The following is a 25,852-nucleotide window of genomic DNA, read 5'->3' as shown; positions in this document are numbered from 1 at the left end:
AAAGCAAAGAGGTAGGGGGTGGGGGGAGTGGAGGGGGGAGCAGCCCAGGGAATAGCTGGGCAGGACAGCCTAGCAGGAAAGTCGGGGAGGCACTGAGAATAGATTCCTTCTGTCAAGCTTTTGACATGCCACTAAGAAAAACAACCGCTTATCGGGCTTTTACAAATGCCTAGCTCTAGGCCCTTTCGGATTTTTTTTTCTTATTTAGTCAAGTGTTGCTTACAATAACAATCTCTGGATTATAGATAAGAAAACAGGTTCAGAAAGTGGGGCTGGGGGTATGGCTCAGTGGTATAGCACCTGCCTCACTTCACAAATAGGGCCCTGGGTTCAATCCCTGTGGTGGTGGCTGTGGTTGGGGAGGCAGGACAGTGCAAGTAAATCAGCTCCTTTCAAATACAGGATCAGCCGGGGCGGTGGTGGTGGCGGTAGGGCGGCTGTGGCGCACGCCTGTAATCCCAGCACTCTGGGAGGCAGAGGCGGGCAGATTTCTGAGTTCGAGGCAGAGGTGGGCAGATTTCTGAGTTCGAGGCCAGCCTAGTCTACAGAGTGAGTTCCAGGACAGCCAGGACTATACAGAGAAACCCCGTCTTGAAAAAACCAAATCCAAAAAAAAAAAAAAAGAAAAAATCAAATACCGGATTAAGCACTTTAGTCATGTCCTAGGTCACGTTGCTTGTCACACTACTTGGGACACTTTGGCAAAAACAAATCTATTCTTTTCATTTCTTTTGGGGGGCTACTGGGGACCGAACCTAGGGTCTCACACTACTCGCCTGTAGCCCCATTCCTGCCCTTAGTTTTTAAAAATTCTGAGAAAGGATCTCACTGAGATGTTGTGGTTGATCCTGAACTCACTCCCTGCCCAGGTGAGCAGAGTCTTGAATTTGTGATTCAATTCTGCCTCAGCCTCCCTACCAGGTAAGCTCCAGAGTGAAGAGAGAGATTCTAGTTGGAAATTTCTACCCAGGCAGGGAAACAGATGATCTAGGTAGGAAAACTTCAAGTCCTTGAGTGAGTAGGGAAACTGAGTCCCCCTAGGTGACAAGCGGACTTTCCCACACTTTAGGCGTTAGTCAAAGAGATTACTGGGGACAGAACTCATGCGTTCTAGCCCTAACCACTAGACCACACGGATTATCCACAGTTTAAGCTGGGAAGGTCCAAAGAGAAACTCCCTTTCTAAGTCCCAGCCTGGCCTGTAGACTCTTCCTTATTGAACATGCTGGCTCTACGTGGGCCTTGCTAGGTCAGGGCACTGGGGGATGCTGGGGGTTTTCTGCCCACACATATGGTTTCCAGATTCCAGGGGATGAAAAGGAGGCCCTGAGGCACGGAAATGGGGGGTGTGATGACAAATTTAGACTGATTGCTTTTAGGAAAAAGCCAAGAAACCCTAAAAACTAAAAGCAAAAATTCCACTCAAAAACCGAAGGGAATTATTTGATTGTGAAACCGACCGCCAAGGGGCACAGCACGGTTGAATGTGGAACAGCATCAAGGGACTTTGACTGTTCAGAGGATGCAGAGGGAAGGGGGCTCTGTCCGCTGTTCCTGTATTGTTCCTTGCTGCAGTTTGGGACAGGAATTGTGGGTGAGCAGAACACTTGAGAGGACGCCTGCTGTCAGGAGAACCCAGAGCAAGCGAGAATCGCACACCAAATGTCTATGCCAAAAAGCCTTGTGGCTTATGTGGTGAGCCTCCTCATCGAAGGTTCTAGTGGATTATAGAGGAAGGCCCAGGAAAGAAGCACGGTAAGGTGGGATCTGAGACAACTTGAGCTCCAGCCTTCAAAAAGAGGACCAAGGACAGAAGGTAAAGGAGAGGACATTTGTCTGGAATTCGGTCTGCAGACCCAAGAGTCAAAGATCAAAGAGGGATGAGGGGACTTCCTGAAGCTCTCAGGGGAGTGCCTGCCAGCCAGGCTGTTGTGCAAGCTCTGGGCTGGACCACAAGGACAGGCTGGCAAAGGGCTGGACCTGGTCGGTGGCCAGAGTGATGTTTGCCCAGCCCCCAGCCTGAAGAGCTGGAGTTGTGCCCTGTTCTCCTCTTGGAATGCAAGACCCTGTCGCCCTGGGGAGCATTCCTATGCCACCTCAGGGTTGTACTCTGCATGCCTGAGAGAGTCCTCATTCTGGTCTGGGATTTCTCTTTCCTAGAGTCATTATTTTACAAGAAACCCGAAAGGCCTTTCCAAGCAAGCCTCTTTTGAGATAAGAGGTTTGTGAAGCAAGAGTTGCTATGGGGGGGCTGGAGAGATGGCTCAGCGGTTAAGAGCACTGACTGCTTTTCCAGAGGTCCCGAGTTCAATTCCCAGCAACCACATGGTGGCTCACAACCATCTGTAATGGGGATCTGATGCCCTCTTCTGGTGGGTCTGAAGACAGCGACAGCATACTCACATACATGAAATAAATAAATCTTAAAAAAAAAAAAAAAAGAGTTGTATGGGCTTCGAGGAAAAGGGGCACCTGGACTGCCCAGGTGCCAGGCTCTGCTCACTCAGTGAAGCTTTCCATGGGCTGTTGAAGATCTGATACATTCTCATCTTGCAGGAGAAAAAACTGTCTTCAGGGGTGTGGTTAGGCTGATAGACCCAGGGCAGGGGCTTATACTTACTCCTCCTGGACCACCTCCCTAGGCCTCAGCTCAAGCCTTTTTGGTTGGTGATGGAAGCCGAGGATGCGGGCTTGGTAGGTAGAGGCGCTCGGTGGGCAGAGGTGCTTGGTACCAAATCTGACAACCTGAGTTTGATCCCCAGGGACTACACGGTGGAAGGAGAGAACAGAAAACCCTTTGAGGACATTTCCATGATACCAGCTGAGGTTTCGGAGCTCCAGCCGCTTCTGAGAGCCAGGAGCAGGATGAGTTCTGAGCTGGGGATATGATGAGAGATGTAGGCTAGACCATATCTGAGGTTTAACTCCTGTGGAGAAGTGAGGGGGGAACCAGCCTGAACTGTGAGATTGGCCCGTGGTTGGGAGTTAGGAGCCAGAGTGAGATCCAGAGAGCATGTGGCACCTGCTCTGCACCTGGGAAACACATTTGGCCACAGCAGCCTGGGAAGCAGCAAGTCTCCACCTCCCGTCCTGGGAGTCAAACCAGTAGCCTTTCCCTTTCCCTTCCCTGGCTTGGTTTCAGTGGGCATCAGTCGCTGGCCACCAACCTGGGGTCGTTTAACCTTCAGTGATAGCTCGGAATGGGCACTGGCTGCCTGCCTCAAAGATTACCTCAAGGCAAGAACTGAGCAAAGGCAGAGCTATTCAGGGAGAGGAAGCCACCGGCCATGAGGCATTTGAAAAGTGGACTCTCTTCCCTCAAAGGCTGCCCACTCCCCCTCTGCCAGTTTGGAATCTGAGCAGGACAATGTCACCCCTTTCCTGGTGGCTCGTGGAGCCTCATCTCCATGCTCAGGTGTAGGAGGAAGCGGAGGGCAGGAGACACCCACGCTGCTCCGGAGCTGCTCACTGGCATCCTATCTCACTGCCTGCCTAGGCCAACTCCTGACGTCTGTTTATCCTCAACCTGCTGCAGGGACAGCCTTGCTCCTGCCAGCAGGGCCTTTTGTGGTGCTGCTCCCGTGTGGTACTGCCTAGGGGCCCCACCATGGGGGCAACAGATGGACCTATGGTCTCTACAGAACAATGGTGGGGGAGGGGCCTTGGCATCGCCTGCCCCAAACAGGAAGCTTTGACTGAGCTTCAAAGGACTGGCAGGGCCAAGGGGCTGAGTGGTGGAGTCAGTGCCAGGACTGGAGTCTGTGTATTGCTTGCTGCCCTCCAGCCTTGAGATGCCCAGCCCAGCCGAATGGGTAAGATACAGAGGCCAGGGCAGCCAGGGTTTGGGCACAGGGTGGCTGGCACTGGCAGGACACCAGCCTCTGGCCCGACGACAGGTTGGAGGGCAGGGGCTTGGAGGCTGGGCTCTGCCCTAGTTCAGGTGCCCCTTGCCATTTGAGACTTCAGGTTCTTTACACAGTCAGTTGTTCTCCCCTCCAACAAACAACCGTGAGGGGAGGGCTGGCACTGGGCCTGTTGCCCACTCCCCCCCTGCCTCCTGCTCCCAGCTGCTCTGCTCAGAGCCTTTTCCTCTCCACTTCCTGTTCACACAGGGGGGGGCGGGAAGTGGAGGGAGGAAGCTAGGGGGTGGTATGGAGGGGGGGGACCCATTGAATAAAAGGAATTAACCGTTTCCCTCCTCTGACCTCTGGGAATTTCCGCCTGTGAAAGTGTCTCGAAGAATCAGTGCTGGAGGAGTGGAGAGGAGGTGTGCCCCCTCTTGCCCCCTCCCCCCATCCAGTGGTGGTGGGGCCAGATAAGTCCCTCTGGGCCCCTAATCTTTTGTTTCCCTGGCGCCAGGGGATGGGGGAGCAGCGCCAAGGGCAGCCAGGAGCTTGGTGGCTTCGGAGCCCCCTCCCAACCAACAGGGTTGGTGCCAGGCTCTGGCCTGAGCCCTGAGCCCTAGAGAGGAGGGGCAGGAACCGGAGAATTGGTATCTACAAAGCAATGAGCTCACACCCAGGCTGAGCCCTGCTCCTTCAGTGTCTGGGCTGGTGCCCTTGGCCAGTGCACTTTGGGGACAGGAGGGAGGGCGGAGGTTGGGGGGCGCTAGGGCTGTGGCTAGGCACACCCTCCGTTGGCCACACCCCTTAGGAGCTCTAGTTGAGAGCGAATCAGTCCGGACGCCAGTCCACAGCGCCCCCTAGTGCCCGAGGGTAACTGGTGAGGTGGCCCCTAGGGTCCTGTCAAGGGCGGGCCTCAGGAAGCACCTGCTCCCCAGGACCAGCGGCCGCCCTCAATATCCCCCAGGTGGCTTCCTTGTTTACAACCCTCCTGCCCTAGTCTCAGCGTCACTGCCTGTGGCCACGCCTCCTATTTCCAGTGACCTCCTATTTCCAGGCTCCAGAGGCAGCTCATTCATCTTGGCCCCGGCCTACACAACTGCTCCCTCCCCCTCCTTCTTTGGCCCCTCCCCAGGCTTAGGGCCAGCGCCCGAGGGCCTTCTCTCTGCTCTCTAGTCCAAGTCTAGCTAGGTTTCCAGGGATCTAAGAGTGGTGGCTTCCCGTTGCCCTGACTCACCGGAACCCCATTCTATCAGTGCCAGGGAAGACTGGGGCCTTTTCCCAGGAAAGAGGAAGCAGCCTAGGACCAGATGGGCTGTTGAGTATAAGACAGAAGGGGCAGGGGCGTCCCAGGCTGCTTGAGCCAAACCCTCTGGGAGAAGGGAGCAATAGGGCAGTGCTTGTTTAACTAACATGTATTAGGCCCCATTATGTACAAAGACAGCAGTTCCAAGCTGTTTATCTAAACCACAAGCAATCGAGCAGTTTGGTGGGAGACCAAGGTTTTACACTCAATAAGACATGGTGCCTTCTGTTTTATGAAAGTGTGAAGGAGCTGGAAGCCACATAGAGAAGAGATTCACCCGAATCTTCCAAGAGCAGGATTAGGATGCCCACCAGACAGAGGGTGCCACCTCCTCTCCTTGCATCTGGAAGACAGGTTTTTCGTGAGTCACTGTGTGGTAGCTCTGCCCCCTGGGCTGGCAGAGACCATGGGAGATCTGACTGCTCCAGTGCTTAGAGAGCTTGGCAGGGCCTGATACAATAAGAACCAGACACAATTTCTGAGACACAATTACAATGGAGGAGAAAAAAGACATTTATAAACTAGATCAGCTGGCCTCTTGCTTAGGGACAGGAACACTCACTTATGTTGTCACATTCTGGGCCAGCTGACAGATTCATATGAAGACTTCATATCTAGGAAGTCGGACTATGAACACCTGTCCAGAGGGCAAAGGCTGTCCCTGGAGGCCTGACTCCAGGATGCCCCAGATGTAGCTTCTGGCCCCAACTAAAACTAAGAAAGTGTTGTCTTGGGTGAGGAAAGGCAAAGCCACAGGAGCAAGATAAGGAGAAAACAGCTCGAATGACACAGAGCTTCACAGTGCATATAGCGGAACCAGGCCCAGGCTGGCAGGGATCCAGTCTATCAGAAGGGCAAGCAAGCAGAATACAGACTGTGTAAGAGGCACTGGAGAGAACTAGGGACTTACAGCTATAAATGAGGATCAGGCCACACCTCAAGGTTCAGGAAGACTACCAAAGAGGCAGAAAGAGCAGAAGGAAAGGTGGTGGTTGGCATCCTACGCTCTGGGCTCTGGAACTCAGAGCAGCTGTCGTTACCTGAACAAGGTCTGCACGTGACTGGCCCAGTCTATTTACACTGCCATGGAAGGGCTTATACTCAGTTAGGGTTGATGGGGAGGAAGAGGCATTTTCTCATTTCCTTAGTGGTTCAGCACTGGTAAAGTGCCTGCCTGGTCTCCTGTATCAACCCTAACGAAACTCAGGGAGGTGGGCATAGAACTACCCCACACGCATGCACACGTATGCACATGTATGCTTGCCTGCACACAATACAGATGCGACAGTGGAAGTGAGGAAGACTAGGGAGGAGGAGGAGAACCAGTGGGAGGAAGGGAAAGGTGGTGAGCATGACCCAAGGAACCCCTGTACTATAGAACTGATGCTAATAAAGAACACTTGGAGAAAGAATTAATGGCTTAGAATCCTGCCCAGGAAATGCAGACTTCTAGAAAATTCTTGCAACAGCTAGCAAGGGAATGGCTGAGGAAGCATTAGTAAGACTAGCAAGTGTGAGAATTTGTGCCCCAAGATGCCAAAAGTGGATGAATTCCCTGAGCAGCAGCGCCACCTGCCAGCCAGAGGGGAGGATAGCTCCAGGATTTAGGAAGAGGACCTGGAATCTCTAAGCTTTATAGTCAGAGGAACCAGATTGTCCTGTCTCACCCCCAATGAAAGACCTTGTGCCAAGGCTTAAAGGCTTGCAGGACTCTGGAGGTCTCTGGAGGTCTTTTCTTTGTTTTGTTTTGATACAGGGCCATATTATGTAGCCTTGGCTGGCCTAGAACTTACTATGTAGACCAGGCTGGCCATGCCCTGTTCTATGCCACCATGCCTGGTGTAGGCAGCCTTCTTGTGGCATGCATACCATCCCTTCTTGGGATCATACCCTGTTAGCTTCAGCATCAACACAAAGCCATCAAGTCCAGAGACACCACTGCAGTGCAATTTAATAATGCTCTCCGCGTGTTGCTATTCCCCTTGTCCTAGGTGCGCCCTCAGCCCCAGGGTCACATTAGCATCTCCACATGCCTACCCTTAGTACCACCCTCTCCACAAGTGCCTAGGAGCTGGAGTCTGCCTGCTCACTCCTGGGTTGCCTAGTTGAGGCAGAAGAGGGCGTGCTGGAGGTCCAGAGGCTATGGAGTGGCAGAGGAAGGAAGGACATTGGGCTACTCAGTCCACGGGAACAAGCTGACAAGAACAGAGGAATTGTTAGATGTAGTGGGTTAAAGGATCATGGCTGATCTCACCAGCTCAGGCTGCCTGGGGGACAATCAGCTCTAAGACAGGTCTGAAGCACAGTTCGCAGGGCACAGAACATGTTCACGCCTGAAACCCCGGGGCTGAAGCTCGGCTCCAACACCCTTGCAATCACAGGCCTGGCAATCTCAAGGACTGAACACCGACCAGGGCCTGGCCTTCTGGAGGGTCTGGTAGCTGTATCCCTGTCCGTCCACCCACATGGGGTCACTTCCTATAGCCAGCTGAGGTGTTCCTCCTCATAGCGCTGGGGATCAATGAAAGGCCGGTCAATAGAGCGAATCATCAGCTCCCCACAGTACACACACTCAGCAGCCACCAGTTCATCTAGGTCAGCCTTGAGCTGCTCCCGGCTGGGCCCCACAGCCGCAGCCCCTGCTTCGGCCTCCTTGGCCTTCGCAGAGCCTTTGGTTGGAGGAGGCGCAGCCCCAAGCTTGCGCTGCAGTTCCTCAAGCCTGGCCTGCTTGTAGGCAGGAAGGCCAGGCCTCACGGCCTGCAGGAGACAGTCAGCGTGGAACATGTGGCCACAGAGAAACAGGTAAAAGGGTCGGTTGAGCAAAGGGAAGTCGCAGGTGGAGCATTTGTCCTGGGGCTCCACCGTGCCGTAGCGCCCGCGAAGCTCCTGCAAGTCTCGTCGGATCCGCTGGGCACTGGCTGTGGCCTCTTCCATCTCGCGCTGCAGCTCCTGGATATGGTGGTTGTAGGCCTTGAGTGAACTACAGATGGCTTCCTTGAAGTGGTCGATTGTGACAAAGTCAGGAAAGAAGGGCAGCACATCCTCGATCTTGAGCAAGGGGCAGCTGGCCAAGCAGGCCATGGCTGTCTGAACGTCTTCCTCCTCCTGCACCACGTGCCGGGCGATCTTGAGCCATAGTTTCTTGCGAAGTTCCTCATCTTCCTCTGGCAAATCTGCACACTGCTTGGCCAGGTCCACATCCACCTGTGGGGAAACCACGGATGTCAGGGTCAAGCCATGCTCCACCTAGCATCAGACTACTGGGGAGACAGATGGCCATAGAAAACTGGGCCTGAGGAGAGGGCCCAAGCAGGATTCTCTGCACTCCAGGTACCAAGAGGCACAACAGAAACCTGTATCCGTCTGCCCTGTCACAGCTATGGAAAGGCTATTTTGGTGGCAGGCAATTTTAGTGACTGTAAGAAGATCAGCTGGTAATGTCTACAGCACGGTGGCGCACAGCCCACAGCTGCAGCACCCAGGAGGGGGACACAGGAATGCTGGCAAGCTTAAAGCCAGCCGGGGCTATGGCAGATCTGGTTTCAAGACATAAGACAAGTCACACAGGGGAACTATTTGAGCTCTTGGAGGGAATGTTCTAAATCTTGGGTTAAGGCTCAGCCTGGGGCCAGCCTGGGCTACACAGTGATTTCCAGATCAGTTTGGGGTCCATAACAAGTGAGATCCTTTTTCAAAAACACAAACAGGGCTGGGAATATGGCTCTTTGGGTAAGAGCACTTGTTGCACATCATTAGTTCAGATCCCAGCTACCACATAAGGTGGTCGTGCATAGACCTGTAACCCCAGAGTGGAGACAGAGGACCAGTGGGACGCGAGGGGCGTCAGTGAAGCCAGAGACCCAGACCCTCCGGGTTGTGAGAGAGACCCTGGTTCCAAGGGGTAATGCAGAGGGAGACAGCCGAGGGCAACACATGCCCTCCTCTGGTGTCTACCAGAGGAACCCCCCCCCCCCCACACCAATGAATAAGCAAATATTCCTTTCCAGCAACCATGATTTGAGAGCTGTGACTTGGCACCTTCTCCCCCTGCTAACGACATTACCAGTCACCGTTCTGCGTGCTTATTTTGTTTTATTTACTTATTGGTACCTATGAAAGCCAGAAGAGGCCATCAGATCTTCTTGAACTAGAGCTATATTTGTGAATGCTGGGAATCAAACCCAGGTCCTCTGCAAGAGTAGCAATTGTTCTTGACCTCTGAACCATCTCTCTCTCTCTTCATTTTTTTTGACAGTGCCTCACTATGTGACCCAGGCTGGCCTAGAACTCACTGTGTAGCCACTATCATCAGCTCCTGAGTGCTTTACTTGTACAGTGCTAATTCATATCATAAGATAAAAATACTCTTAACATTAACTTTTCTTTCATTATGAGGGAAGGGAAGGTGTGTGCATCGGAGTGCAGTGTGCAGGTCAGGGGACAACTGTAGCAGCTGCAGGGATAGAACTTAGCTTGTCAGGCTTGGCCGAGTGCTCCCACCTACAGAGCCATCTGGCTCATCACCGCCATTTAAAGGACAATCTAAGGCAGAGAGGTAAAGAAACCTGCCCCCAGTCACACAGCAAGCTGGTGAAGACAGAATGCAAACCCCAATGTTTTAGTTTGTGTTCTTTTTCCCCTCCCCCTCTCCTGCTAACTTTGTTTTGTTTTGAAACACAGGGACTGTGTTGCCTAAACCACGATCTTTCTGCCTTAAGCACCCAAGTGCAGGGATTACAGGCAAGAGCACAAACCTCAAACTCAGCTCTGAGTCTGAGTTTTCCACCCCGGCATTACAGCGCTTCTCTTCACGAGAAGCCAGCAAGTGCTAGCCTTACTGCCCCCAACCTTTCAGGGTCTTCAAGTTCCTCCTCTCCAGGTCCCTCTCCTGGATAAAGACAACATTTACCTGCAGGGCCAAGTCCACAGCCTCCTCATACAGCTCCAACACCTTATAGACGTGGACGCAGGCGCGGTGGTGGCCGTGCTCAGCACAAAGTCGAAGTGCGTATTTGAGATCGTAATGTACACGGTGTGGGCTAGCGCCAGCTTGCTCCAAATAGGCCAGAAGTGAGGCTGGCTGGCCGCGGGCATACAGTGACAGCAGGTAGTTGTGGATGGCCTGCTCGGTCTCACCAAGCACATTCACGCAGAATTCCATATAGCGGATGGCTTGGCTCACCTGCTGGGCCTCGCCACCCTGGCTATAGTTCACCAGGGCAGGGATGAGCTGCCGAGCATCCAGCCGGCTGCCCATCTCAATCCAGGCATCCACTAACTGGCGAGGGATATGTCGGATGAGGATGGGTGAGAATTTGTAGAAGAGCTGGGGGTCACGGTGGCGGGCAAGCACAGCCAGGGCCTCCTCGTAGGCCTCGTGCTGGCAGTGGTATGCGACCACCCGTTCGTAGTCCTGCATGATCACTGCAAAATACACCATGTGCTCCGTGTCCCCATGACTGGCGAGCAGCTCATGGATGGAGGCCCGGCTGGCAAAGAGCCACTCTTTGTGCCGAGGGCTACTGAGGAAGGTACGGAAGCACTCCCGTGTGTCCCGGTAGAGATTCAGAGCATCCGGGTCGCCCTGCAGAGCACCGAGCCGGCTCAGGTAGAGCTCTGTCAGCCAAGTGGTCAGTAGTGTGGCCTGGGTACGTTCAGTCGGCTTCAAGCCGGCCAGTTTCCGCTGTAGAAACTCGGCCAGCGCCTCCTCTTGCCGGGCCTCCAAAAACTTGAGGGCAATCTCCTCAAAATAGCTCTGGGTCAGAGCATAGCAGCGGGCACTCTCCAGGTAGCGATGCTGGCGAAAGCAGAAATCAGCCTCTCGGGCCAGGACCGTGTCCAGGCAATCAGGCCGCTCTCGACAATACTCCTTGGCCAGGTCAAAGCGGTTCATATCCAGGTAGGTGCGCCACACATCCCGAGCCTCACGCTGCACATGGTAGCGGAAGACTGCGCGCTCAGTGTAGGCCCACAGGTGACCTGTGGACGAGTCCTTCACCATGTGCCTCAGTGGTCCAAACTTCTCCAGGAAGTGATCCCGTAGCACCACCTGCCCCGTCAGCGTGCACACAGCCTCCACCCGGTCTGCCAGCAGCAGCAGGAAATGGAACTGGGTCAGGACGATGGCTAAGGGTGGACTGGCCCCAGGACCAACCCCAGCTGGGTATTCCCACACTCGCTCCTCACTCAGCAGGGAGTCAGGACGGCCGCAGTCCAGGGAGCCATACAGCACACCATCTCCCATCATCCAGGCGAAGGCGCGAGGAGCAGAGCGTAACTTAGGCGTATAGAAAGCCAACTCACTATACCCCAGGTTGCTAGGAAACTCGCGGAATGGGGGTGGGTGGTCTGTATAGGCAGCAAAGAGCCCCGAGAAGCCCTGGGCTTCGGCATCCTCCACTGCTCGGCCTATGAACTGAAAGAGGCGCTGCCGTGTGGTGGCAATGACAAAGCATCGTCCATCAGGGCCACGCTCAGCCTCGAGGGAGCACACGGGGGCTGGACCCCCTTCCTCATTTAACACGTACAGTGGACGGAAGTAGAGATCCGGGGCAGGGCCGAAGAGGCCACCTTCGCTAGCTGAGAGCTCCGCCTCAAAGATCTGTCCCTGCGCTGTGCCGACCAGGATGGGGCCGGTGGTGCTCTCGTTGCCGTGGGCTTTGTTCCAGCCCACGCTCTCCACCAGCTGCCCCTTCCAACGAGCCAGCGGCCGGGCCTTCTGTCCATTGCGGTTCAAGTAAAGGACCTCGGTGCTACTCAGAGCGATCAGCAGATGAGAACCTGGAGCGGAGGGAAGACGGCAGGCACTGAGTGGATCTGGCGTCCCCCTCCCTGTTCGGCCCCCACCCATCTGTCACTGTACTCTCACAGGAAGCCTCCTCAGATCTCCGATGCCGCTTACCGGTATGGTCCAGGAACAGCTTGTGGACTTTGGCATCATCCTTGCGCCCCAGTTCCACGCGGTTGGGTTCACTGGCCTTGCCCAAGTCAATGCTGTAAGGGCAAGAGTTACGACGTCACTCTCTAGAGAAGTCCCTTCTTAAATTATCTATGTATTTATTTAATGTGTATGTGTGGCCCATGAATGCATGTAAGTGTATCATGTGTGTGCAGGAACCCAAGGAAGTCAGAGGAGGGTACCGGATCCCCTAGAATTGGGGTCACAGACAGTTGTTGGCTGTCATGTAGGTGCTTGGGCCTCTGCGTGAATGTATGTGCTCTTAGGCACTGAGCCATCTCTCCGTCACTTGCGAAGTTCCCTTTTAGATCACAGATTTGAAAGTCTAAGTTTACATTGACACAAAGATTTATTTATTTTTATTTATGTATATGTCTTTATGTGACACATGCCACACATGTGGCGTGCCTGCAGAGGGCAGAGGGAGGAGTTAGATTTCCTTAAGAAGGAATTACAGGCCCGACATGAGTTCAGGACAAGAACTTGGTTCCTCTGGAAGAGCATGAGACTCCCAACCACTAAGCCATCTCTCCAACCCAAACAATTCTTAATAAAATCTCAAGAACTGTAAACTTTATTCAGAACCCTCAGCATGAGTCAAAAGTATGCACTGCTCTGGCAGAAGACGAGTCCAATCCCCAGCAGCTGTGCTGGGTGTCTCACAACTGCCTAACTCCAACCCCAGGGGTCCAAAGCGCTGGCCCGCGCCAGTGCCTATACTCACTTGCACGTATCGACACACATATTTAAAAAGTAATAAAATAAATATTAAAAAGAATGTTTAGCTCTAGGAAACACCCCCATACATACACACACACACATACACACACACACACACACACACACACATACACACACACACACACACACACACACTTCACTCTGCGTCTCACCCCAGTGCTCAAGCCTGGGAAGACACACAGGCTCACCTCAGGTGCTGAGGTCAGAAGGAGCAAGCCCAGCGGGGTTGACAGTTCCTCATCAGCAAACCCCAGTCCAACCTGGCATCGTAGTCTGCACTGCATCTTTGAGAGGTGTCTTGTTTCCGTAATGGCTTCCTTTGAGAATTCTTTCCAAGGGAGGCCCAGGGAGATGGCTCAGCAGGTAAAGTGTGGGGGTTAAAGACGTACGCCACCACCACCCAGCTAGTTTTATGCAATAAAAATTGTGTGTGTGTGTGTGTGTGTGTGTGTGTGTGGTGTATAGACACATGTGCCATTGCAGATGAGTTGAGGTCAGAGGGCAGCTTGTAGGAACCAGTTTTAACCTTCTACCACGTGGGTCTAAAGGTCTGAGGAATGTTAACAGGTAGTCAGGCCAGGCGCAGGCCCCTTCTCCAGTAAATCACCGTGCCCTTCTGGATGTTTTAAATCTTAAGACACTGCCAGCTTAACTTTTCAAAAGTTTTGCAGGTGTGTGCCACCATAAATGGAAGTCATTTTGTTTTGTTTTGTTTTTCGAGACAGGGTTTCTCTATGTATCCCCAGCTGTCCTGGAATTCACTCTGTAGACCAGGCTGGCCTTGAACTCAGAAATCGCCTGCCTCTGCCTCCCAGAGTGCTGGGATTACAGGCGTGCGCCACCATCACCTGGCTTTTTTTTTTTTTTAATTATTTTACTTTTGAGGTAGGTCTCATGTAAAACCACCTGGCCTTGACCTTACTGTATAGCCTAGGGTAACCCTAAACTTCTGATCCTGTTGTCTCCACTCCCAAAGTATAAATACATTTCTGGGGCTGGTGAGATGACCCAGGAGGTAAAGGCTCTTGCTACCGGACCTGATGTCTGAGTTTGATCCCTGGGCCCAATGTGTTAGAAGGAGGAAAAGGGGCTGGAGAGATGCCTCACTGGTTAAGAGCACTTAATTTTTTTGTTTCATTTTATTTTGTTTTATTTTGGGACAGGGTTCCTCTGTACCTTGGCTGACCTGGAACTAGCTCTGTATATCAGTCTGGCCTTGAACTCACGATCAGGGCTGGAGAGAAGGCTCAGTGGTTAAGAGCACTGACTGCTCTTTCAAAGGTCCTGAGTGCAAATCCCAGCAACCACATGGTGGCTCACAACCATCTGTAATGAGATCTGTTGCCCCCTTCTGGGGTGTCTGAAGACAGCTACAGTGTACTTTCATATAATAAATAAATAAATCTTAAAAAAAAAACCTCATACAGATCTACTTGCCTCTGTCTGTTGGGAGTTTAAAAAGTGTGTGTGCTACTACACCCAAAATAGAATATAATTTAAATATTCATCTTATTTAATTCTGCGTGTGCATGTGTGTGTGTGCATGTGTGCACACATGCGTGCGTGCGTGTGTACGAGCAGGGCACTGGATTCCTAGTCCTGGAGTTTAGGCTGATGGACTCAGTGTAGGTGACAGGAATCAAGTTCCAGCCCAGGGACCTCCCACTGAATCCAGAGCTCACCAATTTGGCCAGACTGGCTAGCCTGCAAGTTCCTGGGATTCCCTTGCCTCTGATATACTCCAGAGCTGGGGTGACATATTTTGCCAAGTGCAGCTTTTCACATGGCTCTGGGGATCTGACGTAGGGTTCTCATGCTTACGAGGCAAGCACTTTGCTGGCTGAACCCATCCCTGAGTTCTTGCTGGGTACAGGGCTTGTGGGATCGTTTACGCCCCCCTTCTGTTAAACTGTCATCTTACTAGTTTCTAAGAGGTTTGTTTCTTTTTTGTTTTTCTGAAATAGGGTCTCACTATGCAGCACAGCGCTGGCTCCCAATCTTCCTTTGTCAGCCTCCTGAGTGCTAAGATTACAGGCATGTGCCACACACTTAAGTCTGTCTAAAACAGGCTCTCCCATGGCCCAGGCTGGCCTGAAATTTACAGTGAAGCCAAGGATGACCTTGAACTTCAGATCCTCCTGCCTTCACCTCCCAAGCATTGAGATGACAGGTGTGCACCACCATACCTGGCTTCTGCTATGCTGAGTATCTAATCAAGGACTAAGCACGCTCTGCAAGGACTCTCCCAACTGAGTTCCAGTTATCTACAGCATTTCATTCTGCAGTGCTGGGAATCAAACCCAAGGCCTCAGGAATGCCAGGTACTCACACACACACCCGTCACTGGGCCACAATCCCAACACCAGTTGTTACAGTAACTATTCATTCTGGGATTTGTCCTTGTGAGACAGAGGTCTATTTTATTCCAGATGGCTTATCCCAAATAATAAACAATTTTGCCCACACTTTTGCCAGCTAGTAGATATACTTTAGGATTCCAGACTGTTCCAATGATCTGTGTGGCTAACTAACTCTGGGGTGCTGAGACCGCCTTTCACTGTTGAAAGTCCAGAATGATTAGCTAACTCATTCAAGACTAAGATCCACAGCATAGCTGGAATCTGAATATAGGTCTCCCTGACCTTCAACCACCACACAGGTTCTCTTTGGGAAGGCATAGTGCATCTCCTGAAAAGCTACTGTTTCACTTGCTAAGTATGGAAGAAGACCCTAGTCAGTTAAAAGTCTCCAAATATATTACCGGAGCAGTGTATCCTTGCCCAGGCTCATGCAGAGCTGATTGCAGGAAACAACAAGGCTGGTGATTCGCTCGGAGGGGGTGAAGTCAATCCGTTGCTTTGTGAAGATAGGCACCTCCTTCTCCAGGTGGGCATTTACATACCCTAAGGATTTGGAATGAAGAAAAAAAAATGCATCCAGAGAAGGGGGCAGGGCAGCCCAGAAACCCCAGAGAAACCACAATGTTAGCTGATACTTCTACTTCCCAAGTTTACTCCTACACACACAGGACCTTGGTTCATAAAGAATTCAACATGAAATAGCTTTCTGGTTGTCTTTATAGGAAGGGCCCTGGGCTCTTCTCATACCTGCAACAGTACTAAGTTTGGTTTTCTGTACCTGAGATGAGGTTGGATCATGGCAGCATGTTCCTAGTGGTAATTGGGGGGTGGGGGCAGATGGTGCAGGGAGGATGGTTTCGGCATTCTCCTGCATGGTCTTTGGCCAAGAGAACTAAAGTCTCTTCCTCCTCCCTGTACGCACAGTACAGCTCAGTGAGTCTCCATCGTATGTAGGGAGTTCTGGGAACTCAGTCCCATCAGTATTGTTCATAGGCTGCAGCTGCTTTCTCTCTAGTCCGCTGCAATATTATCACAGAGTGGGTGACCCTGAGCTGTTCTCCTATACTCTCAACTGCAGCCAGCTTTATCCCGGGACAATCCTTTCCACTGTTCCTTTTCAGTGACAAAATTCCCTTTGGACTCGAACCTCCCTCAGCCGTAACAGTCACATTCCACCAAGCTCTGTGCTCTTTTTGCCTTCTGTGCTACCTCGAGAAGAAGTCTGGTGGGAATACACACACCCCCAAAAGCTAAAAAACGCCTAGAACCAGACACGAAGAGAATCTTGGGACCTATTTTCAGTTCTCACAAGAGTCAAACCGCAGCCCTGTAGACAAGTATTGTAACAAGAACTTCCTTATCTGAGGCCGAGTTCCCTCTTTCGAAGGACTTTAGTGTTAGTTAGGCCTAGATCACGCGGCTGCTCCTGTGGCTCTTTCAAACTTCTAAGGACCAATGACAAACTGGGCGAGAAAGGCCTGGGGCTTTGATCCTAAACACACGCCGCAAGCGCTTGAGCTTCCCTCCCCGGTAAAAGCTACTATAACAGAAAGGGGCAGAGGCGGCCTCTTCTAACTTACCAGAATGGGGGATGCCCACGCTAGGGCAACCAGTCTGCAAGACGGCCGAGCGGGACAGTGAGTCCTCATACTCATCCAGAATGGACGCCATGGCAGTCAAACACTGGGTTTTTGGTCTGGGGCCTGGGGGTCACAACTGGGACCCCGGTCGTCCTGGATTTCAAGCTGTGCTTTCCCAGCGTCTGACAGATCCTGAGAACCTTTTAAAAATTCTGAGGCCCTTTTCGTTTTCTCTGCATAGGACGAGACGATCGAGGAGCCCCAACTAGAATATGGCGCAGTTTTGCACCCCAGCTCCAGTCCCAAGAGATTAGAGGCTCCCCTTAGCAGATCCCAGGTGATCACAACCTCGCCCAGGCAGCTCAGCTGACTCCCGCCCCCGTGACGCGTACTTATGACGTACTTCCGGGTTTTCAGACGCGAGTATTAACTGGAGTCCTGGGCATTGGAGCTTCCACGAGGAGGCGTTGTCGGAGACTGGGGCGGCGGGGGGCGGTGCCAGCTGGAGCACTTGCTGCCACCCTGCTGCAGTTCCTCCTGTTGGCGCTAGGGGGCAGCCCGGGATTTCCCAGCGGCGTCCAGTTACAGGCTTACGCTGATCCTAGGCTTCCGAAGCTCAGGCTTCACGCCCTCAGATTGACTCTTAAAGGCCGGCTGTGTTCCTTTTCCTCAGTCGAGCCGCTGCCTCAGTCCACCTTCACAGGCACAAGCAGAACAGTCTTAGCGCCCCTTCTTCCATCCCAGGGGCCCCTAGCTTCCAGAGAAAGTAGCTGAATGGGTCAGAAGTGTGGCTCAGTAGTGCATAAGCACCTTGCCCAGCGAATATAAAATCTGCGGGTTTTTTTTCCTATACCGCAAAAAGAAAACCGTACAAAACTTAATCTCCAGCAGTAGGAAGGCTGAGGCAGGAGGATTACTAAGGACTGGGCTACAGGTGAGACCCCCAGAAAACAAAACAGGAAGAAAGAAATTGGTAACGCAGCAGAGCTAACGTCAAGCCAATGTGCCAGGTTAAGAAAGCTGCCTCACAGTAGCGCCTTAGTGTAGGGGAGAGGCAAGGGTAGCCAGGAAAACCGAAGCACAGGCTGACTCCAGGCCCTCTATCAGGTGACTGATGTTGACTGCCCTTGTCTAGCCTTAGGCTCAAGCCCTAGTATCAGAAAAAGAAAAGAAAGGGGATTATATAATAGTCATCAGGAAAATCACAAGCAAAAACCTATAAACCGTGTAATGTTTGGGGGTGAAGAGAAGGGCAGTAGGAGAAAGTGGGGCTGGCCTTGGGCAGATTGTGGGAGCTGTTACATGGTCCACTGGATCATATACCTGGGGGTAAGATCTGATGTCAGTACTAAAAAGCAGGTGTATCCATCGGGAGATAGAGGACTGAATAGAAGATGGGAGAACATCTCAGAGGAAGGCATCATAGACTTAGTGCCAGGTCAGATGTGGCAGATGGAGGCAAGTGTGTGTGTGAGGGGCAGCTGGAGACCTGACAGGTCTCCACTGAAACTCGTGTAAGGGACAGAGCAGGAGCTGAGTGAGAGGGTGGAGGTCACATGACTGGGCTCAGGGCATTGGTAAGGAACTTACTGGGGAAGCCCCAGCATTACCAGTAACATGCTCCAGGGTGGTCACCAATAACTCACTAGTAAATGTTTATTAGACATTTGCATAAACGAACTCTTTCATGTCTCAGTTTCTACAATTATAAAATGAGGAAAATCTCTTAATAGTGTGTGTATAGTCGGATGTTATACAAATCACTAGGGGCTGAGTTTGTGTTTAGATGTCACTAGTATTTAATAGCGGATTGTTGACTAAATTCAGATCCAGACCAGAAGAATTAAACCCAATGCCTCACAAAAAATAGTATATGAGGGCTCCATCATGGGCCACACCCTCAGCCTTGGATTTTCTGTTGAATTGAAACGGTTTAGATTTTAATGAAATTGAAGGCTGTGGATCTACCTTACTTAGCATACAAGAGGGCTTGCCTGGTTTCATAGGATGAGACCCTCAGCACAGCACAGAACTAGGTGTGGTGCTGATAGTTCCAGCAGTCAGGAAGGGGGAACAGGACGGTTAAAAGCTAAAGGTCAAAATTATAAGAGAATGAGAGAGATCGAGAGAGGAGGGGAAGACATGTTTTGGTAAGCATACATAAAAGATTGATACAATACAGAGAAGGTTAGCATAGCCCCATCCTTGCAAATTCTTGAAGCATTCCATTTTAAGAAAGAAAAAAAAAGGAAGGAAGAAAGAAGAGTAAAATTTTTTTAAAGAGGAAAAAAAGTTCACCTTTGACTACAAAAACAAAGTAGAGGCCACTCTAGGCTGCATGAAACCTTATTTCAAAACCATGGAGGGCTGGGGAGATAGTTCCGTGGGTGATGTGCTTGCTGAGGACAGAGTCACAGCAGCCACGTTAAGGCAGGTGTCTGGCAGGGTATGGTGACACACACCTTTGACCCCAGCACTCAGGAGGCAGAGTGGTTAAAACAACAACAAAGCAGGCATCTGAAACCCCAGCACTGCTGTGAGACAAGACGGTGACTCGGGCACTGACTGACCGGCCAGTCTAACAATGAGTGAGCACCGGCACCAGCGAGAAATCTGTTTAAAAATGGAGTTCCCAGGCGGTGGTGGGGCACGCCTTTAATCCCACGCAGGCAGATCCCGGGGAGTTTCACATCAGCCTGATCTATAGAATGAGTTCCAGGACAGCCAGGGAAACCCTGTCCTGAAAAACCAAAACCAAAACCAAAAAGAAAAAAAAATGTAGAGCCAGTCAACTTTCCAGGAGTTCAAGTTCAGCCTGGTCTACATGGTAAGTTGCAGAGGTCCTGAGTTCAAATTCCAACAACCACATGGTGGCTCACAACCATCTGTAATGGGATCTGGTGCCCTCTTCTGGTGTGTCTGAAGACAGCTACAGTGTACTCACATAAATAAATAAACAAATATATAAAACAAACAAATAAAGAGTTCCCTGAGCCTGAAGTGTAGAGGTCCGTATTCAGGGCTCAGCACTGACAATAACAAGACTGGGCCCAAGCGTCAGACTGTTAGCAAGACGGGGACAAGAGATAACAAAATGACCTGATTACCTTCGTATAGACTGAATTCTTTTTTACTTTTAAAATATATGTTTTGAGCCAGGCAGTGGTGGCGCATGCCTGTAATCCCAGCACTGTGGGAGGCAGAGGCAGGTGGATTTCTGAGTTCGAGGCCAACCTGGTCTACAGAGTGAGTTCCAGGACAGCCAGGGCTACACAGAGAAACCCTGTCTCGGAAAAAAACAAATAAAAACAAAACAAAACAAAACAAAACCCCAAAAATATACGTTTTGTATATTTTGCTTTTTGGGACAGGATCTTCTATTTCCCAGACAGACTTAGAACTCACCATGTATCCCAAGATGGCCTTGAACTTACCAGGTATCTGTGAAAATGACCTTGAATTCTCGATGCTTCTCCTGAGAACTATGATGTAACTCATACCACCGTGTCCAGTTTGTTAGTGCTGTTGTCTGAGACCGGGTCTTACTCTGTACCCCAAACAAGCCTCAAGCTCATGACAGTTCTTGTCTCTTGCCTCCTAAATGCTAGGACAGCAGGCCTGAGCCATGGGTCCAAACCTTAGACATTATTATTTTCTTTTTTCTATTTTTTATATCCAAAATGTGTTTATTCCCACTCACCTTGATCAGGGGATTTCGGTGCTGCTTCCTCCTGAGGGAGCGTCCTTCTGCCAGCCTTGCTTTTCCACCTGTAGGCTGACAGAGGACAGTGGAGCAGCCAACACACAAGACTACCGTTTGTGCATGGCTAAAGACTGTGGTGATTTTATAGCGTCCTGGGCATTTCACATCCAGAAAGTAGGAACTGGGGCTGTGCATCAGGCGCTTTTTCTTGTGTTTCTTCTTCTCTACCTCTGGAGAGAGATGAAGGAGATCCTTTGAGAGAGGCATGTTCTCGTAGGAAGGGTGTCACCGCCAGAAAGGCTAATGTGTAGTAGCCCAGGCTGTCCTTGAACTCATGATCCTCCTGCTGAAGGAGGCAGAGGCAGGAGGATCATGAGTGGGATTTGAACTCAGGACCTTCATAAGAGCAGTCAGTGCTCTTAACCACTGAGCCATCTCACCAGTCCCTGGCTATTATTTTCTTAAGTTTACTTTTCCTTCACCCAATTCTTCATCGCTTGTTTGTTTGTTTGTTGTTTTAATTTAAACTAGAGGGCTGGTGAGATGGCTAAGCAGGCAAGAGCACTGCCTTCTCTTCAGAGAAACTGGGTTTGGTTCCTGGCACCAACATGGTGGTTCACACCTATCTGTGACGCTGGTTCCAGGGGCATCTAATGCTGGTGCGCATACTTTCATCTGGGCAAATACTCATTCACATCAAAATTAAATAAATCTAAAAAAGTAATTGCATTTATTGATGCCGTGCACATGGGGGTGAATGAGGGCATGAGTCACAGTGTGCGTGTGGAGGACCGAGGACGACTTGTGGCAGACAGTTCTCTCCATCCACCGGGTGGATTCCAGGGATCCAACTCAGGCCATCCAGCTTGGCCTCAAGGGCCTTTACCGCCTTTATTCCGTTTACCTGATGATCCATCTTCAGGCCCCAGAATTTCTTTTCATCTGGATCACAGAAGACGAAACCCTGAAAGTTACTTTATCTGACAAATCTGTTTGATACTCTCAGGCAGGGTCTTGACAGTCTTGACCTCATCTGAGAAAACCAGCTTTGGCCAAGAAGGAGCTGCTCTGAGTCCATTCTCACAGAGTACTCACTGTGTGGGCCCGTGCTGAACACTCCCGAAAACCGAGCTAGCTCATCCTACAGTGTTAGCAAATAGGCACAGTTTTATTTCCTCGTTGGAGGGAGAGGCTTGAGACAGGGTCTGGTATGAATTGGGTTAGCCTCGAACTGATTATGTACGTGGTGACCTTGAACACCTGGCTCTCTAGTTTCTTCCTCTAGAGCCCTGGGATTATAGGCCTGAACATGTCTAGTGAAGGAGATACTCTTTCGATATCCTTTTGGAGATACTTTGAGCATACAGTGGCCCAGAATACGCAGCGCCTTTCCGAAGGGGAGGAGATGGAGTAAAGTGGAGGAATATGGGACCAAAGCAAGACTGAAACCCAGCAAGGCAATCTCCAAATCCTGTGACTCCTAGTGAAGGGCCTTGCGGCCTACCAGATTCTCCCTCCCAGGCCGACCCCACTTCCTGTGCACAGCTCTCCCTAACAGGATCCTTATCTCTGGCATGTCCAGCATCTTGTAGTCTCCGGAACAGTCCAGGGCTTTTTTTTCACAGCTTCAGGCAATAGCCTTCAGGGCTAATACACAGGACTTCCCTACTACACATCCGGCCTCAGCAGCTGTGGAAGAATATCCCACAACCCCTTCTCCTTCCTTACTGTAGAGCCAGACCCACGTGAACAATACTGCCACATCCCAATGCTGGTTTCCGGTGGACCTCAGTCCTGTTGGGATCACAATCCAGCAGCCTTAGTTTGTTGTTACCTTGCTTAAAATTCTTTTCACAGGCTGGAAGCTCTGGCTCTGAGATCACCTCCGCCTGTATGCAGATTCTTCAGGCCACTTCTGAGCCCCAATCTTCTTAGTCACACCACTGGAAGTCCAGTCAAACTGACCAAGTTTGTGTGGGAAGAGGGAACCTCAGCTGAGAAACTGCTTCCATCAGATTTGTCTGTAGAGCTGTGCATAGTTGTGCAAACCCTTAATGCCCGCCTCTGGGGGCTCCACAACAGCCAGAGCTATACAGTGGGGCAGAGGCAAGCTGGACGAGCCATGGAGGTAGAGTAACAGTGGCCCTTCACGGCTTCCGTTCCTTCCTTCATGCTCCCGCCCTTGAGTTTTTGTCATGGGATCCCATAGTGTTAAACTGTGAGATGGAAAGCCCAGCGAAATTCTTTCTTCTTCAAGGTGCTTTTAACCATGATGTTTGTCCAATAGAAAGCAAATGAGAACATAGGCCCTCTTTTTATAATGTTACTGATTTTTCAGGCTGGAGATATGTCTCAGTAAAGTGTGTAAAAGTGGACCCCATGGCATACACCTGTAACTCCAGCGCTGCTGTAAGGGAGGGAGACAGGCAGATGCCTGGAGCTCCAGGCCAGACCGCGTAGACAAATCAGTGAGTGCCAGGCTCAGTGACAGTATTTGTTTTGATAAATAAATAAAGTTGAGAGTAATAAAAGAAGACACCCAAGACTGACCACTAGCCCACACACAGGTGCACACACACCTGCATGCATGTGTGCACACACCCACATGAACATATATAGACAATACACACACTCACTGCTCAGTTACTTTCTCACCGCCCCCCATCACATGAGAACACATGTTTTACTGTTTACTCCAGAGATTTGAATGGACTCCAACGGTAATAGGCCATGGTTCAAGAGATGTCAGGCCAGTGGAGCCAGTCTTTAAGGGAGACGCAATTGCAGATTTGGCTGTGCCGTGGCTTGGCTGTTTGGCCAAATGCCTGTGGCATCAAAGAAGCTGTGACTTCTAGTCTCATCACCATTTGGCCACCCCTCACCAGTCCCTTGTTACATCGTAGAATGTTGACGCCTGTCAGGTGGGATGCAGCTGTTTTGGGAAGGAATTGCACCAGATTTTCCCTGCTCTCAAGTTGCTTACATGTTAATAAGTGGGCTCACAGGAAACGTGGACTGACCTCTGAATTAGTGAAATCTACAGAGGACCTTTCATAATTCTGCAATTCAGCATCAAAAGCAACAACAACAAAAAATACTTGTTGTGGTAAATTTTCTGTTTTCTTTTTCTTTTTTTAAGATTTATTTATTTTATGTATGTGAGTACACCATAGTTGTTTTCAGACACCCCAGAAGAGGGCAGCAGATCCCATTACAGATGGTTGTGAGCCACCATGCGGTTGCTGGGAATTGAACTCAGGTCCTCTGGAAGGACAGTCAGTGCTCTTAACTGCTGAGCCAGCTCTCCAGCCCCTCCTCTCTTTTCTGCTATAGATTAATTTCAGATCATTTTTTCAGGAGCCAGAGAGATGGCACAGTGGTTAAGAGTGCACCCTGCTCTTGTAGAGAACCCAGGTTTGGTTCTCAACACCTGTGTGGGTTGGCTCGCAACTCTGTCACCCCAGCTTCTGGGGGATCCACGGGAGTACCTGTGGCCTCTGAGGAGATGTGCACTCATGCGCACATACCCCCCCTCCCCAGACACACATAATAAACATAATGAAAACAAGGAACTGGAGAAACAGATCAGCAGTTAAGAGCATTTGCTGCGCCAGACGGTGGTGGTGCACGCCTGTGATCCCAGCACTCTGGGAAGCAGGGGCAGGCGGATTTCTGAGTTTGAGGCCAGCCTGGTCTACAGAGTGAGTTCCAGGACACCCAGAGCTATACAGAGAAACCCTGTCTCGAAGAAAACCAAATCCAAAAAACAAAACAAAACAAAATGTGGAGCTGGTTCATATGACAGCACCTGAGTATGTGATGGACTGCTAGTCAGAGGCAACCTGTCTCCAGGAAGTGGAATTAACATCAGCATATAAACAGCATCAGACCAAGCCACTACCTCAGAAGACCAGAATTGAGTTCCCAGCACCAACTTTGCCTTGAAACTGCCTATGAATCCAGCTCCAGGGGGATCCCACACCCTCCTCTGACCTCTCCCCCCTTCCACCCCAAAGAGAGGGTCTCTCTGTGTAGCCCTGGCAATTCTGGACCTCACTCTGTACACCAGGCTGGCCTCAGACTCACAGAGATCTACCTGCCTCTGCTTCCCAAGTGCTGGGATTAAAGGCACCACCTTTACCTGTTTTGGGGGATGGGTGAGGGGTTGTTTGTTTTGTTTTGCTTTTTAATTTAAATGAGAGTCTGGAGAGATGGCTCGGTGGTTAGGAGCACTTGTTGCTCTTGCTAAGGATGAGGGTTTAAGCCCCAGAACCTACATGGTGGCTTAGAACTGTGACTCCAGTTCTAGGGGCCCAGTGTTCTCCTCTGTCTCTGCACACCTGACACACTTGTAGTGCATATACGTACATACAGAGAAAACATACAGGTAAAACAAAATAATGGACAGGTGAGAAGGCTCAGTGGATAAAGATCTTTATCCACCTGTGCACCGTGGCACACATATAACCCCTGCCCATACACATTCACACATACATGTATCCCTCATGTGCAAAATGTAATTTTTTTTAGGCGAGGTCTCTCTAATATGTGCCTTTTGCCTCTTGTGGAACTCACTATGTAAACTAAGATGTCCTCAGAGATACATTTGTCTCAGCCTTCTGAGCACTGGGATTAAGGGTGTGTGCCACTGTGCAATATGTGTGTAATTATTTCTAAAGCAAAATGTTCCGAGGCCGCTGTAGTGACACACATCTGGGACCACAGCACTCAGTAAGGGTGTGGTCAGAGCTCCTTGTGTATCAGAGGAACAAGAATCTCCTCTAGTTTAATGTACTCTACATTTGTTGTGTTAAATTTTACCATTTTGGGGCTGTAAAGATGGCACAGTGGTTAAAAGCACTGACTGCTCTTCCAGAGGTCCTAAGTTCAATTCCCAGCAACCACATGGTGGCTCACAACCATCTGTAATGGGATCTGATGCCCTCCTCTGGTGTTCCTGAAGACAGCTACAGTATAGTCATATACATAAAATAAATAAATAAATAATTTTTAAAAAATTGTAACATTTTTGAGACCAGGTCTCATATAGCCCAGGCTGGTCTCAAGCTTGCTATGTAGCTAACAATAACCTTGAACTTCTAATCCCAGCTTTTTTCCCCCTTTTTAGATATTCTCCATATACAGCCTTGACTGGACTAGATCTCACAGAGATCCACCGGTTTCTGTTTCCCAAAGGGGTGACTGAGATTAAAGGTGTACACCACTCTGCCTGACACATTTTAATTTTTTAAATTAATTTTTATTTTTGCATGTGCATATATAGGCACATGGTACCACGACATCTCTGTGGAGATAAAAGACAGCTTGTGGAAATCAAGTCCCCCCACACACACACCGTGCT

General features: G+C 50.6%; 1 protein-coding gene across 1 annotated transcript; it reads right to left on the bottom strand.

Moving 5' to 3' along the window:
• Positions 1 to 5,637: 5,637 nt before the first annotated feature.
• Vps18 (VPS18 core subunit of CORVET and HOPS complexes) lies at positions 5,638 to 17,167 on the bottom strand. Its single transcript, XM_052183268.1, has 5 exons — positions 16,788 to 17,167; positions 15,609 to 15,750; positions 12,050 to 12,141; positions 10,058 to 11,928; positions 5,638 to 8,352 (listed from the first exon to the last, which is right to left on the bottom strand). The coding sequence occupies exons 1-5, from the start codon at positions 16,876 to 16,878 to the stop codon at positions 7,627 to 7,629; spliced, it is 2,922 nt and encodes a 973-aa protein (XP_052039228.1). The 5' UTR covers positions 16,879 to 17,167; the 3' UTR covers positions 5,638 to 7,626.
• Between the last annotated feature and the right edge of the window lie 8,685 nt (positions 17,168 to 25,852).

This window comes from Apodemus sylvaticus, chromosome 5, assembly GCF_947179515.1.
Source record: "Apodemus sylvaticus chromosome 5, mApoSyl1.1, whole genome shotgun sequence".
Lineage (NCBI taxonomy): Eukaryota > Metazoa > Chordata > Mammalia > Rodentia > Muridae > Apodemus > Apodemus sylvaticus.
The sequence above is the reverse complement of the archived record's forward strand: the minus strand, read 5'-3'. Positions and strand labels throughout refer to the sequence as shown.

Excerpts from the sequence above, each read along its gene's own strand:
- Vps18 (XM_052183268.1), bottom strand. The coding sequence starts at position 16,878 with ATGGCGTCCATTCTGGATGAGTATGAGGACTCACTGTCCCGCTCGGCC. Across the intron at positions 15,751-16,787 it reads CGTGGGCATCCCCCATTCTG|GGTATGTAAATGCCCACCTG; the intron begins GTAAGTTAGAAG and ends CCAAATCCTTAG. Across the intron at positions 8,353-10,057 it reads CTGTGGACTTGGCCCTGCAG|GTGGATGTGGACCTGGCCAA; the intron begins GTAAATGTTGTC and ends GTTTCCCCACAG.